The 13,968-nt window shown below is 44.4% G+C and overlaps 1 protein-coding gene across 1 annotated transcript in view; it reads right to left on the bottom strand.

Moving 5' to 3' along the window:
- FBN1 (fibrillin 1) overlaps positions 1–13,968 on the bottom strand; it is a 229,269-nt gene that overhangs the window by 133,206 nt on the left and 82,095 nt on the right. Inside the window, exons 7-8 of the mRNA XM_090028457.1 lie at positions 12,781–12,978; positions 9,291–9,416 (exon numbers count right to left, since the gene is read on the bottom strand). Coding sequence (XP_089884583.1) covers positions 9,291–9,416; positions 12,781–12,978 — 324 coding nt within the window. The remainder of the gene's footprint in view (positions 1–9,290; positions 9,417–12,780; positions 12,979–13,968) is intronic.

Here is a 13,968-nt window from a genome sequence, read left to right as displayed (position 1 = left end):
GTGACCAAATCCCTCGTATATTCTGTTATTCATTTTTAAATAAACAGTTTGCATAAAGGACACAGCTTCTAATGCATCTAGGGTTCGTACACAAACATCTTAGTAATGGACCTTTTGCAGAAAACATTGCAATGCCCGCATAAAAGAATGGTACCACAAGCTGCCCTATACCTGATCTTATCTGAGGACAGAAAAAGACTGCAATATTGAGGGCTCTATTCCCTCAACAGCAAGAAGCTTTTAACCAGGGATGTGGGTTTTCCATTTCCCATGGAAAAACAGAGAAAACCATGGATTTTCCCCTTTACTGGAGGAAAATGTGGGTTTCTTATTTTACTGGAGTGACCCATGGATTTTGCACTTTTGCAAAGAGCTGTCTGCAGGTAGCAGAGTTCCAGCCTGCAGGGGCCTGGGGGGAGTGGGAAGAGGGTGGTTAGGCAGGGGCACCATGTGCATGTATATGTACATGGCTGCCAGACAGCCCAGAGAGCAGTTCCCACAGGTAAGTAGGGGTAGGAGGCAACAGCTATGGAATTGAGGCCCCCATAGGGAGGGAGGGAGTTGGGCAAGGGTGGGGCTGCTACCCAGCCCAGTGCTGTATGGGGCTTGGGGCTGTAATGTGCAGCCGCAGGGCCCCAATGGAGAGCGTAATGCGGCTCCAGGCAGCTCATTGAGGTGGTGAATGGGGGCCAGCTCCCTCCGCTGTGTGTACTCCGGGGGGGAGGGGGGGTCCTGTGCATGAGGCAGGCACAGGCTGCCCACTGCAGGCTCAGGTTCCCACCCTCCTGCCCTCCCCCGGGGCCTCCGCAGCTCAGTGGCTGCAACCAGGGCTGAAGGACACAGCGGGACTGCACAGAGATTTCCTTGCCGCTATGAACTCTGTGCTGCCCTGGTGAGGGGCCTCCTGTACATGCAGCAAGGGTGGGTATTCGGGGTTGTGCCCTCACTGCTGTCACACACGCAGGGGACACCTCGCCAGGGCAGTGCAGAGCTCACAGCGGCAAGGAGATCCCCCCATGGGCTTGCTGTACCCTGCAGCACCAGATCACACCCGTCACACTGTGGAGGCCCCAGGGGAGGGCAGCAGCGTGGGACCCGAGCCCGCAGCAGGCAGCCTGAGCCTGTCCCCACCCCACACACAGATCTGGGGGCCATGTCCCCCTGGCAGTGCATAGAGCGGCAGGGAACTACTCCCCTTCCCACCCCCGCCCTGAGCCAACAGCAAGTAGGCAGCAGGGAGGGGAGCTGGGTCCGTGCTCTGCTCTGTTTCAGCAGCCAGCACCTCCTGTCAGGGGCAGGAGCTGTGCTCCTAGATACCAGGCCACTGGGGCCCCCCTCTGGCAGGGCTGTGAGTGGCAGCAGGCTGTGAGTTGGGGGGCCAGGGGCCTTTCATTTTAATTATGGATTTGAGGGTTTTAATCAGAGAATTAGCAATTTATCAGAGAATTTGCAATTTTTTATCACAGAAAACAAGGATCCCTGCTTATAAAACTCACAGTACCATGCCAATGCTAGCCTATACCAGCCCCAATTGCTCCTTAATTGCTGGCAGCAGACAGTTTTGTTTTCCAGTCACTGCTCTCAGTATGCATCTGGCACTACTAAACTTCTAGGAAGCTGCTGGGCACAAGGGCACAAGAGCTGAAGACAGATATGTTTTTACATGGTCTTCCACAAGTACTTGCACCTAGAATAAGACTAGCAAGCAGGAAAAGGCATCCTGGAGCTTTAAAGGCATGCTGCATTATGGCAGGTGTTTTGGGGATGCACTTGTCAGAACTTTTAACACTGGAATACAGTCCTTTTTACAATGCAAATCTAATAACAGATAATGGCACCAAAGACTCAGATTAATGAAAACAGCCTGGAAAATATGTGAGTATGTCAGGGTTCAAATTCAAGTTGACTAATGAAGGAAATTAGCCTCAGGTCATTAACAACTGGAAGAGACAGTGCCATTCTGTGCGACAGAGGAAGACAAGAGAAAACAGCCCTGTGCTCTGTGTCTCTGTGCAGAACACAACAAGAACTTTATCATACTTTTCCTTATAGCAGCATTCCTCAAACCGAGTTACACAGCAAAATTCTAGAGAGTACATGAAACAAAAGAATAGTAAAACAGAAAAAGGGAAAGGGGAGATATAAAGAAAAAATACGAGAAAGGAAAAAAAGAACAACTATAGTGTCTCTCTCAGATGATTGGAAAGATTATAAATGAGGAAGTAAGTCACATAAAGTAATCCTTTTTTTCATTGCATTCATAAACACAGAAATCACAGGATCTCACATCAGTATCATAAACTCTAAAACTCAGCATGTGGCACAAAAAGATTTGAGAACTGCTGCTGTGGATAGTTGCAAGCTGATATGCAACTTTTATCCACATGTACAGAGGAATCACCACTCAGCCACTACTAAAACTTCTGGGATAGAATTTAATAATTGTTTAACAGCAACACCACACAACAGGCTAGGGCAAGGAGTGAAGAATAAAATTCTGTTAATTTAAAATGCTTGGGGGAATTTAGTGCAACACCCAAACTGGAATTCAGCCACAAGAGGTTGGGTAACACCCATTCTATGGTCCTTTAGGATCATCATTAATGAGCACAACTAGAAAGGGCCTCAACTGTACATTTCATTTGAATGAAACCCAAAAAACCCAACAGAACCCCCTCCCCACATACAAAAGCTTATACATTTGTCTTCTTGCTGCCATCAGCCTGCAGAATCAGATGCCATAAATCAATTCCAAAGGCCATACCTATTGTGAAACTTCATAGCAAAGATCACTGAAAAAATATGACTGATTCTTTCCAAAATAACTGATACCTACTTTTGTCCCTCGAGAGTGCATTCTTCCTAGTATCTCAGTGAGCTGCTAGGATGCTGGTAATATGGGCCACATTCCATGCATGGGTGTATGGGAGATGTGTGGTACTTAGAAGGTGTTGCCAAAGCACAGAGACTCCCTGGGAGCCTGCTCAGAGACTTTTGGCTTCTGCACCAGGATTATACTACTCCACAGGAGTCCCAAAAGTCTCAGCGACAAAACATGTGGAAATTGAATTTTGGGCTGAATAGAGCCCTTAATTAACAGAGAAAAATGTAGTCGTAAATGGATCAGATTCAAGTATCTTCTGACTCAAGTTTGCCACTGTTTATCTTATAGTCAGTATTGCCATTGTTTATAAAGTCTGACCTTTTTAAAAGCAAAATCACCACTCTTTATTTTAGGGTTGAGCCTAACCCAAACAGCATTGCACTATTTATATTACTGTTCACGTTACTATAAACAACATTGTCATTGTTGAACAAGTGAGTTTTATAAAGGTAAGTGTGCCCACTGTGCTTACAGATGTGGATGTCATTGCAGGAAGAATTATCTTCATCAGCACCAAAATAAAATAATCTGGTTTAGTATTAGCAAAATTGAAATAGCAATTGATGCCACAAAACAGTGAACTGTCTAATGGTTAATGCTCAAAAACCATGGTTAAACAGTGAAAAATCTAATGGTTAATGCTCAAAAAATATCTAATGGTTAATGCTTCCATCACCTGTGCTGGTAAATAGATCTTTGACTTCCTAGCTTGTCCTCTGGTCTCATCATTTTTCAAACCCTAAGAAAGGTCAGACATGATCTCTACTTGGAAGGAAGGCCTCCAAGGAAAAAAAGCAGGTGCTGCAAGAAGAAGCATGATACTGGTGATTCAGGAGGCTGCTAAGCCAGAAGAGCTATCCAGCAGACAGGACACAGAAATGAGGCCATGACCAGATCTGTACTGAGGCTCTCGGAGGGCCTCCTGAAATTCCAAACTGAGTGAAATACACTGGGATTGCCTAAATTCTCCCTTTGTTATTTTAAACTGTTGTGTAATTATGCTGTAAACTTTAAATAACTATCCCATTCCAATCCAGAGGGTGGTAGAGTGTTAGCTTTAATTATTTTATTGCAGTAGTGTTTAAAGGCTCCAACTAAAATCAGAGCCCCTCTGTGGTACACGTTACATAAACAGTGACTAAAAGCAAGTCCAGCGTCCATGGCATCAGAAATTCTATGGGCAGGGATCTTTGTTCTAGCAACAGTAAGACTTTCACAAAGAAATTTAAGAGCATTTTACTTCGTATGTAGGAAGTCCACGGCAGGGCTTGAAATGAAACCTAGATAGGGTGAGTCCCTGCCTGAACTACAAGGCCAATCAATAAAATAATTCCTGCATAAATATCTGTACACTTCATAAGACACTCTGGGAATTTTTCAGATGAAAAGGACACTGACATCACAGTATTTAGAGATTTTTCTTTGCTATACAAGATTTTCTAGAAAATTCTCTATCATTATCGATGCGAAGGCAAGCAGAATGCTGAGGCAGCAAGCAACTGGGTTCGCTGTCTTTTAGGTGAAAATAAAACCAAAGACCTGCCTGATAACTCATGGTCAAAAAATATCTCAATGATTAAAATGATTAAAATGATTAAAAATGTGGAATACCTCAACTTTTTGGGTACCCAATTTGTAGAGAATGTATACACAGCATTTTCTCAAAATCAGGCTCCTTTAAGGGCATTTCTATAGTGGTCCTGGGCATATAGATTGGTGATGACCAGAGAAGGGCAGCAGGGTGGGGAGCCCGAGCCTGTAGCGGGCAGTCTGCACCCGACCCCACAACAGGCTCTGCTCCAGCTGTGCCCCCTGTGGAGGAGGGGGAGCTGGACTGTGCTCCGCTCCCCACCGAGGCCACAGCAGCTGCCATCTCCCACGTGCAGCAGCCAGGGCTCAGGCACTGCTGCAGGGGACTGTGGACCTGGGTCCCTGGCCACATAGACCTGGCAGCTGGGGGCCCCCTCCAGCAGGGCTGGGGGGGCTGTGTTTGGGAGTGAGAGGCCTGTACCTGCATCCTGGTGAGCTAAGGGGAGAGGGGGAGCTCTGACTTTCTATGATAAAAAACCCTAAATCAAACACCAACATTTATAGGTATTTAGAATTTATCTTCTTATAGCAATTGGTTGAGGCATTGGTAGTCTTCCAAATAGCTTTAAAAATGTAAATATATCAATAAAATTCAACAGGTTCAATTGAGACCTATATATATATACTGGAGCTGTGCAAAGCTTCAGTCCCTGATTCTATTTGGGAGAGATTCAGCCTGATCTGGTGGCCAAATCCCTGAATCTGAATCAAATCAGAGGACCCTTTAATCTCTCCAAATCGAATCGGAACCCTCCAAATCAATTCAGAGAGATTTGGACGTAAGCACAGCTTTAATTGTTTTTTCTACATACCTCTAGGTACCAGGCAGCTTGTGAATGCTGCGATGCTGGAGCGGATAGAGCATCCCACAGAAGCATGGGGGTGTCCCCAGCGTGCTCAGCAGCAGACCCAAAAGTGGACAAGAAGCACTTCTGGTCCACTTCCGGGTCTGCCAGGGAATGCTCTAGAGGACCCCCCTGTACCTTCCCAGCTTGGCGACTGCTGCCTCCTGGGTCTCGGGGGGGGGAGAGGGGGCACCCTGGGTCCCTCTGCAGCCAATCATCAAGCTGGGGAAGGCACGGAGGGCTCTATGAGCCCCAGCATCGTAGTATTCATAAGCCGGGCTGGTACCTCCAGGTACGTAGAAAAAACATTTAAAGCTGTCTCTATGTCCAAACTGCTGATTCTGCAAATCAGCATCGAATCTTCAGATTTGGATTTGGCCGAATCAAATCAGGGACAGTGATCCAAATCAACAAATCAAATCACTGTCCCTGATTCACGTGGAATACAAATCGAATAGGACCCGCTTTGCACACCACTAATATATGGTGTCATTATTATATTAATGCCACCATATTATTATATTATCACTAATAATATAGTGACATTTCATCTTAATCATGGGTTTTAGGGTCTTTAATCTGAAAACTTGTAATTTTTCATCAGAGAATTTGTGATTTTTAAGCAGAGAAAACTAGGATCCCTGGTGATGACCATAAACTGCATCCATCAGCAAGGCTAAGTAACAACATGGTAGGGCTACTCGTGCCAGGGTAGCTCCTATAAAATATCACAATGTTGCCATCTCCAGAGTAAAGCGAGTATAGGGTGCCTCAAAACCCCAGCCCCCACTGCCCTGTGTGTGCTCCTTGGTTGAAGAAGGGCTAAGGGCCATCACCCTGATACAAACATAGCTCCCTGAGGTGTTAGGCAGTAAGCAGCAGCTCTAATCTGTTGCTCAGTGGCAGAATTATAGAAAAGCTAAAACCACAGAATCATAGAAGCTACATCCTTTAAGACAATGAACGTCTGGACTCAGTCTGCCCGGATGGCAGGTGTAGGGCAGCCTCTACTTCTCCATTCTCTTGCCTAGGCATACGCCCTAAAGGTCTTGATATGATGGTCGCATAGACCTCTTACGCATACAGCATGATCCAAAGGAGTGATAGTTGCCAAGTATACACTGCCCTTATGGCAGAGAGAATACTGCAGTGAGATGTGCTTTACACATTCTGTGTCCACTTCCTCATCAATCAGCTTGTTGGCATGTGCCTGGTACAGTCCTTAGCTATCTATACTATTTCAAATTGAGGAAGAAGTGGGTACATCATTCTCACTGCAACACTCCCTATTGTTGCATTGGGGCAGTGTATAAGTGTATACATGCCCAGAGATAAGCATATAAAATCCTTTGTCACTTTTGAAAACATAGGCTTAACTTATCCCTTCCACTCACATGAATCTATTTTAATGCAATGCCCTCAAAAAGCAATGTCACAAAAGAATAAAAACATGGAGGGAAGAAGTCAGTCAAAAACAAGTGCAAAAAGGAATATTTCAGAGTTTCATAGTTTCTAGGGTCGGAAGGGACCTGAGCAGATCATCGAGTCTGACTCCCTGCCATGGCAGGAAAGAGTACTGGGGTCAAACGACCCCAGCAAGGTGTACATCTAGCCTCCTCTTAAAGACCCCCAGGGTAGGAGCCAGCACCACTTCTCTTGGAAGTTGGTTCCAGATCCTAGCCGCCCTGACAGTGAAGTAGCGCCTCCTGATGTCTAGCCTAAATCTACCCTCTGCCAGCTTGTGACCATTATTTCTAGTAACTCTTGGTAGTGCTCGGGGGAACAGGGACTCCCCCAATGCCTGCAGGTCCCCCCGATTAGTTTCTAAATGGCCACTAGATCCCCCCTCAGCCTTCCTCTTGTGGACGCTGAACAGGTTCCACCTAATGTCACAGAGTGTTGACCTCTGGGGTTGACAGCTTAATTTTTAAAAACAGCAATTTTGCTTTCTTTATGTATCCAGTATTCCCACTGAAATGAGTGAAAGTTTGGGTAAGCAAGAAATGAAAGGTCAGTTCTTAGAGTCAGGTTCTTGAGCAGGAACAAGCTAGTGTGGACATTCTCCTGACTCTCCATACCCTTTTACTGAAACTCTAAGAGTGGAATTAATTGGATCTCTTGGACAGTAGATAGGAGACTTAAAAAAGGAGACTTAAAAGCTTGGCCAGTCGCCCTCCTGACATTAGGCTGACAGAAACATTTTCTATCCAAGAAATTTTAATTATTGGGCTTTGCAAGGTGCTAAGCACTCTTCAGGCAAGGAAGAGAGCTCTCATAACTTACAGAAGGCACTTGGGGGTCAATCTAGCATCAGTAAAGTCAATAAGATGTTTGTCATCAGCTTCTGTATAGTTACTTAGAATAGCAGGAAATTGGACTCAATGACCACGAAGTCCCCTGTAAACCTCTGCCTGCGTCCCACCACTACTTACCCTCAGTCGTGGCTCTGTCTTCAGCTCCACTCCAGCCTAGGGCACATGCACAGTCGGGCCCCCCGCCTGGCCAGACAGTCCAATATTAAGGACTTGTCTACAAAAGTCCTCAATAAAGTCTGGGACAGAGTGGAAGGTGTTCTATTTTCAGTGTCTGTTTTTCCCTAATGGTTACAAGCATGGATCTTTCCTGACTATTACATTATGTATGGAGGAGAAGGAATTTACAGTAAAAGTGATTTGAGTAAATACAGTAGCATTTACTCAAATCCAAGGTGAGGTTTCCCCCTGCACTCAACATGGAGGAAAAGGTCCCCAATCTTGGATTCAAGTACAAGGCATGGGGCAGGTGGCTGCTACAGCTACAGCTTCAGCTCCAACTCAGGCTCAGGGTTGGAGTCAGAGCTCCAGTTACTTTTCCCCCACCATCACCTGCTCCCTACCACCTGCCACCTCACCCCACCTCACCACTGCTTATCCTCAACTGCAGCACTGGCCCAGGGCACGGAGCACATGCTGGCTCCAGTACTTGCCTGCCTTGGTAGCAGGAGTGCTGGTAGCAAAAGCTCCAGGCTTGGTCATAGCTCCTGTTCCAACTCAGTCTTGGGGCCAGGGCCAGAGATGCCTGCTCTGTCTGGCCTGGCAGGGGCCCAAGCCAGCATATGCTCCATGCCCTAGGCTAGATGGAGCTGAAGCCAGAGCCACGACTAAGGGTAAGTAAGTAATGGTGGGACACAGGCAGCAAAGGAGGCCATGGGTGTGCATGTGAGGTAGGGAAGCGGAGAAGCAAGGTATAGGAGTCTACCTCCTACCCCCCAGCTACTCCTTTCCATGCCATAGGAGGGGTGGGGGAAATTTAAGAAGACTGACCAATAATTTGATTCTATACATGGAAAATTATAATATCTTTTATTAGACCAATTAAACAGTTGGAAAAATGTTCTTTGAAAGCTTTTGGGCACAGACACCCTTCTTCCGACTTTGGGAGACTCTGCCAAGGAAGGATGCATGTGCCCGAAAGCTTGCAAAGAACTTTTTTCCAACTATTTACTTGGTCTAATAAAAGATATCGTATCTACCCAAAGAACCTTGCCTGCCTATGTCCTTAGATCAACATGGCTTCAACCAACAACCCTGGAAAATTGTAATGTATTTATAAATTTCCATGTATAGAATCTAATTAGTGGAGGGTCATCTTGTATTCAAAGTCATTGTGGATTTGGATACATACAATATTAAAACAAAATGAGGATTCAAAAATATTTTGTTTCAATGTTTAATTTATTTCAGGTGTAGTTTCAAAATTTAAGTTTGTGAAATGCCACATGAACAGAACTGGAAAAAGCTGGAGGGCCAATACTTAAAATTCTCTGGTTTAGAAGGAGAAAGGTGGATTATACACATGTGCTGTGTGCAAACCTATTTGCATGCAGAAGGAAATGAGGGAGTCTGGAAAATTCTGCCAATTTGCTAAACAAGGGTGCCTTCAAACAACAGCTTTTTCCTCTTATTTTCAAAGGAAAGTTTTGAAATTCTTACCTTCACATTTTTGTGTCACTTCATTAAACTTGTGTCCAGCTGGGCATTTGCACTCAAAAGATCCGACAGTGTTAATACAATTTCCTCCTTGACAGATCCCAGGGATGGCTTGGCATTCATCCACATCTATCATATCAAAAAGGAAAAAAACAATACTCATTTTTAATTCACTTCTCTGCAATAGTCACAACAATTTGTCAACACAGAAATTAAATAAATATGCCTAACTCGGTAGCTCACTCATCAAAATATTATGCTTGTGAGGGCAAACACTGATTTTTAACTACGTTATACAAAGAATGATTAATTAATTAAAGGTCTCAAAAAATTTGTGCAAAATCTCATGCTTATCATTATCATTGTTTCAGACTTTTACCATCTTATAGCCCATCCATGTACTTTTTTTGCCCAAAATGAATGAAGCATTGTCAGTGCAGAAAACATAATCCCTTGAAAATCAGTTGCCTTTAAACCAGAGGTGTTCAACCCCCTGCCTGCAGGCCAGATCTAGTTTCCAGGATCATGTCAGCCAGCCCAAAGGGCTCCCCATGGGTCCAAAAATTTGGTGGAAGGAGAATGATAGCACTGTTCCCTAGCTGCCAAATTTCTGGACTTGAGAGGAACGCTGGGCCCTGAGCACTAGACTGGGAGAACAGTGTGACATGGATACCAGGGCCCAATCTTGGTGCACAGGCCTAGGAAGGGGTGGTGCAGGCCTCCAGGTCCTTATCCGGGTGGGCAGGGCCAAGTAGAAGCACCACAGGAACCAATCTGGTCCATGGATTGGCCCCACACTGCTCATCTGGGTCCATGGGCCAAAAGCCTGAGCACCACTGCTTTAAACTAATCTCAAATGAGTAACCAAAAATCATTAACCACTTCGGAAAATCTTGGTAGGCACCTATAGCAAGTCCTCCATAATGAGAAATATCCAGAGATCTTGAATAAGCAAGAAACCTATAAGTTACAGTGTATGGAAGGACTCCTTCCTCCTGTCAGGAATAAGCATTTCATTACTGATGGGACTAATTCAGTGGTGCTATTATTTTTGGTCCCATGGGCCAGAAGATTCATGTGGGGCCAGTTGATGGGCCAGATTAGGCCCCATACCACACCTGTTGCACACAAGGGTCTGACCCCAGGGCCCTGTACCCTTCTGCCCAGTGCTAGAATCAGGCCCCATATCATCTTGCTGTACCCCATCTAGCACACACAGCCACATGGTGGAGCTCCCCACAGGATCTGTGCAGAGCTCCCCAGTGCTGGGGGTCAAATTTGGTTGAGCACCCCTGGACTACTTCATTCTTTGCTCCAATATAGCAAGATGCCAACTACCCTTAAATAAGAGGCAGCTAGGTCCAGGTAGAAGTCATACCAAATATTAATTCATGATCTCACTTAGACATTTTGTACCTGGCTTTTTGTCTTCCTTCCCCAACCTTGCCCCCTTGCATGTAATGTTGACTCATGGAAAAATGAAACTGGAAAAGTAATGTTGTGTTGCAGGTGGGAAATGTCAAGGCCGTGTCCACTTCAGGCCTATCCATCTTAAACACAAAAGTTACTCTAAATATTATGATGCAAAAAAAGTCTGGCTATGGCCAATGGCTCAGCAACCACTGCTCAGAGAGGAGAGGAGAAGCCAGTCAGCCATGGAAGGTTTTACCCACAATTGTCCTGGGGACCCCATGCTATTGCAGGCTGGACCAGAAGCACCAAGTCATTTAGGCAATTTTCAAAATTGCAACCTGCAAGGTTTAATTTCCTTGACTTCTTGAGCTTAATCTCAACTACAATACTTCATTAACTTACTTTTCTGCATTGTTTAAACAAGTCAGACAGACTGATTCAAATTGTGGGCAACAATCTTGTCCTTTTTTTTAAAACTGACTTTTCCACACTGTAAGCAGGGGCTCGTTACTTCCTTCAGAGAACCTGGATTTTATTTAACCTTCTTTCATTTTACTATTTAGATTGAATATGGATGTGAAATCCCTGAAATGTCTTCAGTCTGAATGGATGTTATCTAATTTCAAAAGGGCTGGATTTAGTACAGTTGTATGAAAAATAAAGTTAATATGTGGTTTCTTAGCTGGTCTGTTGAAATTATGAACACATTACAGGAGAATAGATCAACTGGAAAGTACAAGTCAAACATACACAGCCAAAACTGACTTGGCATTGTGTATGCATTAACATGCATATAGTTGCATGGTACGAAAATGTACAGTGAGCAGAAGGAGCCTTTTTCTGAACCATGCAGAACAGAGAGGTTGTTTTGCAATCTCTCGATGACAGGAACAATAGAGGGGCATAACAAGGCATAGCATAGCAGCCCACATAGTTATGCATTTATAGTCCCTGACCTGTCAGTAACCTTACTACACAACCCTCCTCACAGTTTAGCCCAACACGTAGAAAGTGAGGGGAACCATGCTATAGGATGGCTGAGGTCAAAACACAGGCATATCATGGACCCTACCAAAGCAGCATTAGCATTTGTGCTCATCTCAAAGTTTATTATGCCTGTTTGCAGGCACCAGACAAGGACTTGGCCCACGATACTGGATGTCTAAATTTTTTAATGCAATGGAATGCCTTGAAGTTCTTCGTGGGAATTTCATGATGAAATAAAAGATTGTAAATCTAGTCCTAATTTTATCTCCTCTATTCTCAAAAAATACTGTAACTCATTAAAAAAACTTAAGAGAGGGCTAAATGAACTAGTCCCAAAGATACGGTCCTGGGAATTTATAATCCACATCAGCTTAATACATAGCTGCCCCTGTTAACTTTCTCCTGTTTCCTGCCAGACATCCAGACAATAAAAGAATTTATACAGCTGGAAGTATTAGAATAAAAGCCAAGAGCAGCGTAAGGACTTTCTATGGTGAAGCATGCTCAGAAAGAAGTAAGCAACATCTGGGTAGATTTAATGATTTGAACCAAAACACAAAATGTATTTTCAAAAAACTGTATAAAATATATAATAAGGTATTTTAAATGGCATAACATTCAGCTCTCTTAAGGTCAAATCAGCATAGCTCAAGAGATAAGACTTGCAGACAGAATCCAAAACCAACAGATTGTATTTAAAAAAAAAAAAAAGATTAACAGAGAGGAATATCTTCACAGATTTGGTTTTCTGTGCATCTTGAGTACTTTTTGAAACAGTCTACACCCCTTCCTGGATCAGTACAGAAGTACTGCGCCTATACAGAAACAGCATTACAATCAAAGAAAGGAACTGCTGGCAGTGAGAAATTCATTAAGATCCTGGCTGCTCTGACATGACCCAAGTTACTAATGTGCTAACTTGAACATCATGCACTCAGTGAATCATGAAGTAATATATCTGACGTGGTTTTTCCATTCTTCCCACATATAGCAGAGAATGACTTGGGACAGGTTATGCATAGCAATGTAACTCAATTCAGATTAATTCATAATAATTTCAGCAGCTCTTGGTGAAGCTTTCCTGCTCGCTTACCTTGACAGGCTCCTGTTCGAATATTTGGAATGAAACCTCGACGGCAAGGATGTGGCTGAGCAGGACACATTTCACAAGGATGACCCCATGCTCTCCCAACTGTCGCACAGCAAAGGGTTTTGGTGCAGACTATTCCACTGAGTTGTCCCTGGCACATCTGATTGGTTATCAAAGTGAAGCATGGCCCAGTCCTATAGTCTACAACAGAGAAAGGAAATCTCATCAACACATGAGAACTATATTGCAAGCCTTGTAATAAGCCAAACAAACAGATCTGGGAAAGCCAGTCACAAACACCCCTGAAATACATTTTAGAAAATCTCTTTCCAGAATCATGAACATTTGAGGAAAGTTTACTCCTTATCCAACAGTACTGGAGACGTAAAATATATGGTCCTATAAGCTGCTCACAATTACTCTACCATGAGTAATATTGCTCAAGATTTCCCAAACTTCCACAGAATTAAATGCAACCCTTTTTTCTGTGGCTAATTTTCCTCTCAGAGTCTACAAACACTTGAGCAAAGGACAGAAGTAAGGGGAACAAGGACACATTTCCATTGCTTTCCCAAGATATTCCTGAATGTGATGAGGAAGGAGAGTTTTGTTGTGTTAGTCACTGAGGCACTTGAGCTAGGTACAGACATTACATATAAACCAGTTTAACTGATCAGAAACTAGCACATAAGTTCAGTGCACATAAACCAGATTCAAACCGGCTGAAACTGGTTTAAAATAAACCTGGTTGAATATAGCATCAGACGTAACTGATTTGGGTCAAAGCAGTTTATGCAATGTCTATCCCAAACCCCTTCCTGGTTTAAATTAAACTAGAGTCCCCCAGCATCCCAGATGCTTTGCAGCAGCAGGCTGGGTTGTCTGCTGGAGCAGACCAAGTTTGGCCCTGGCCCTCCCCTTCTAGCCAGAGCACTATCACTGCTCCAGTTGGCTGAGGAATTGCAGTGACTGCCAGGTTTCCCCCAACCCCCCTGGATGCTCAAGCAGGGATACCCACTTCCTCCCTGGCCACCTCCCGCCTCCTCAGCTTAGCACTTTGGAAGGGGAGGGCTGCTGTAACACCCCCCCAGCTTCTCTTCTATGGCAGAGACCTGGCATCTGGCCATGCTCCGCCCCCATGCTAGCTACTGCTGAGAGGTGTCTGTGTGGGTCTCCAATTTCACTGGAACA

This window comes from Crocodylus siamensis, chromosome 15 (genome assembly GCF_052110815.1).
Source record: "Crocodylus siamensis isolate JL-2025a chromosome 15, ASM5211081v1, whole genome shotgun sequence".
NCBI classification, from domain to species: Eukaryota; Metazoa; Chordata; order Crocodylia; family Crocodylidae; genus Crocodylus; species Crocodylus siamensis.
This window is presented reverse-complemented; position numbering and strand designations above follow the sequence as displayed.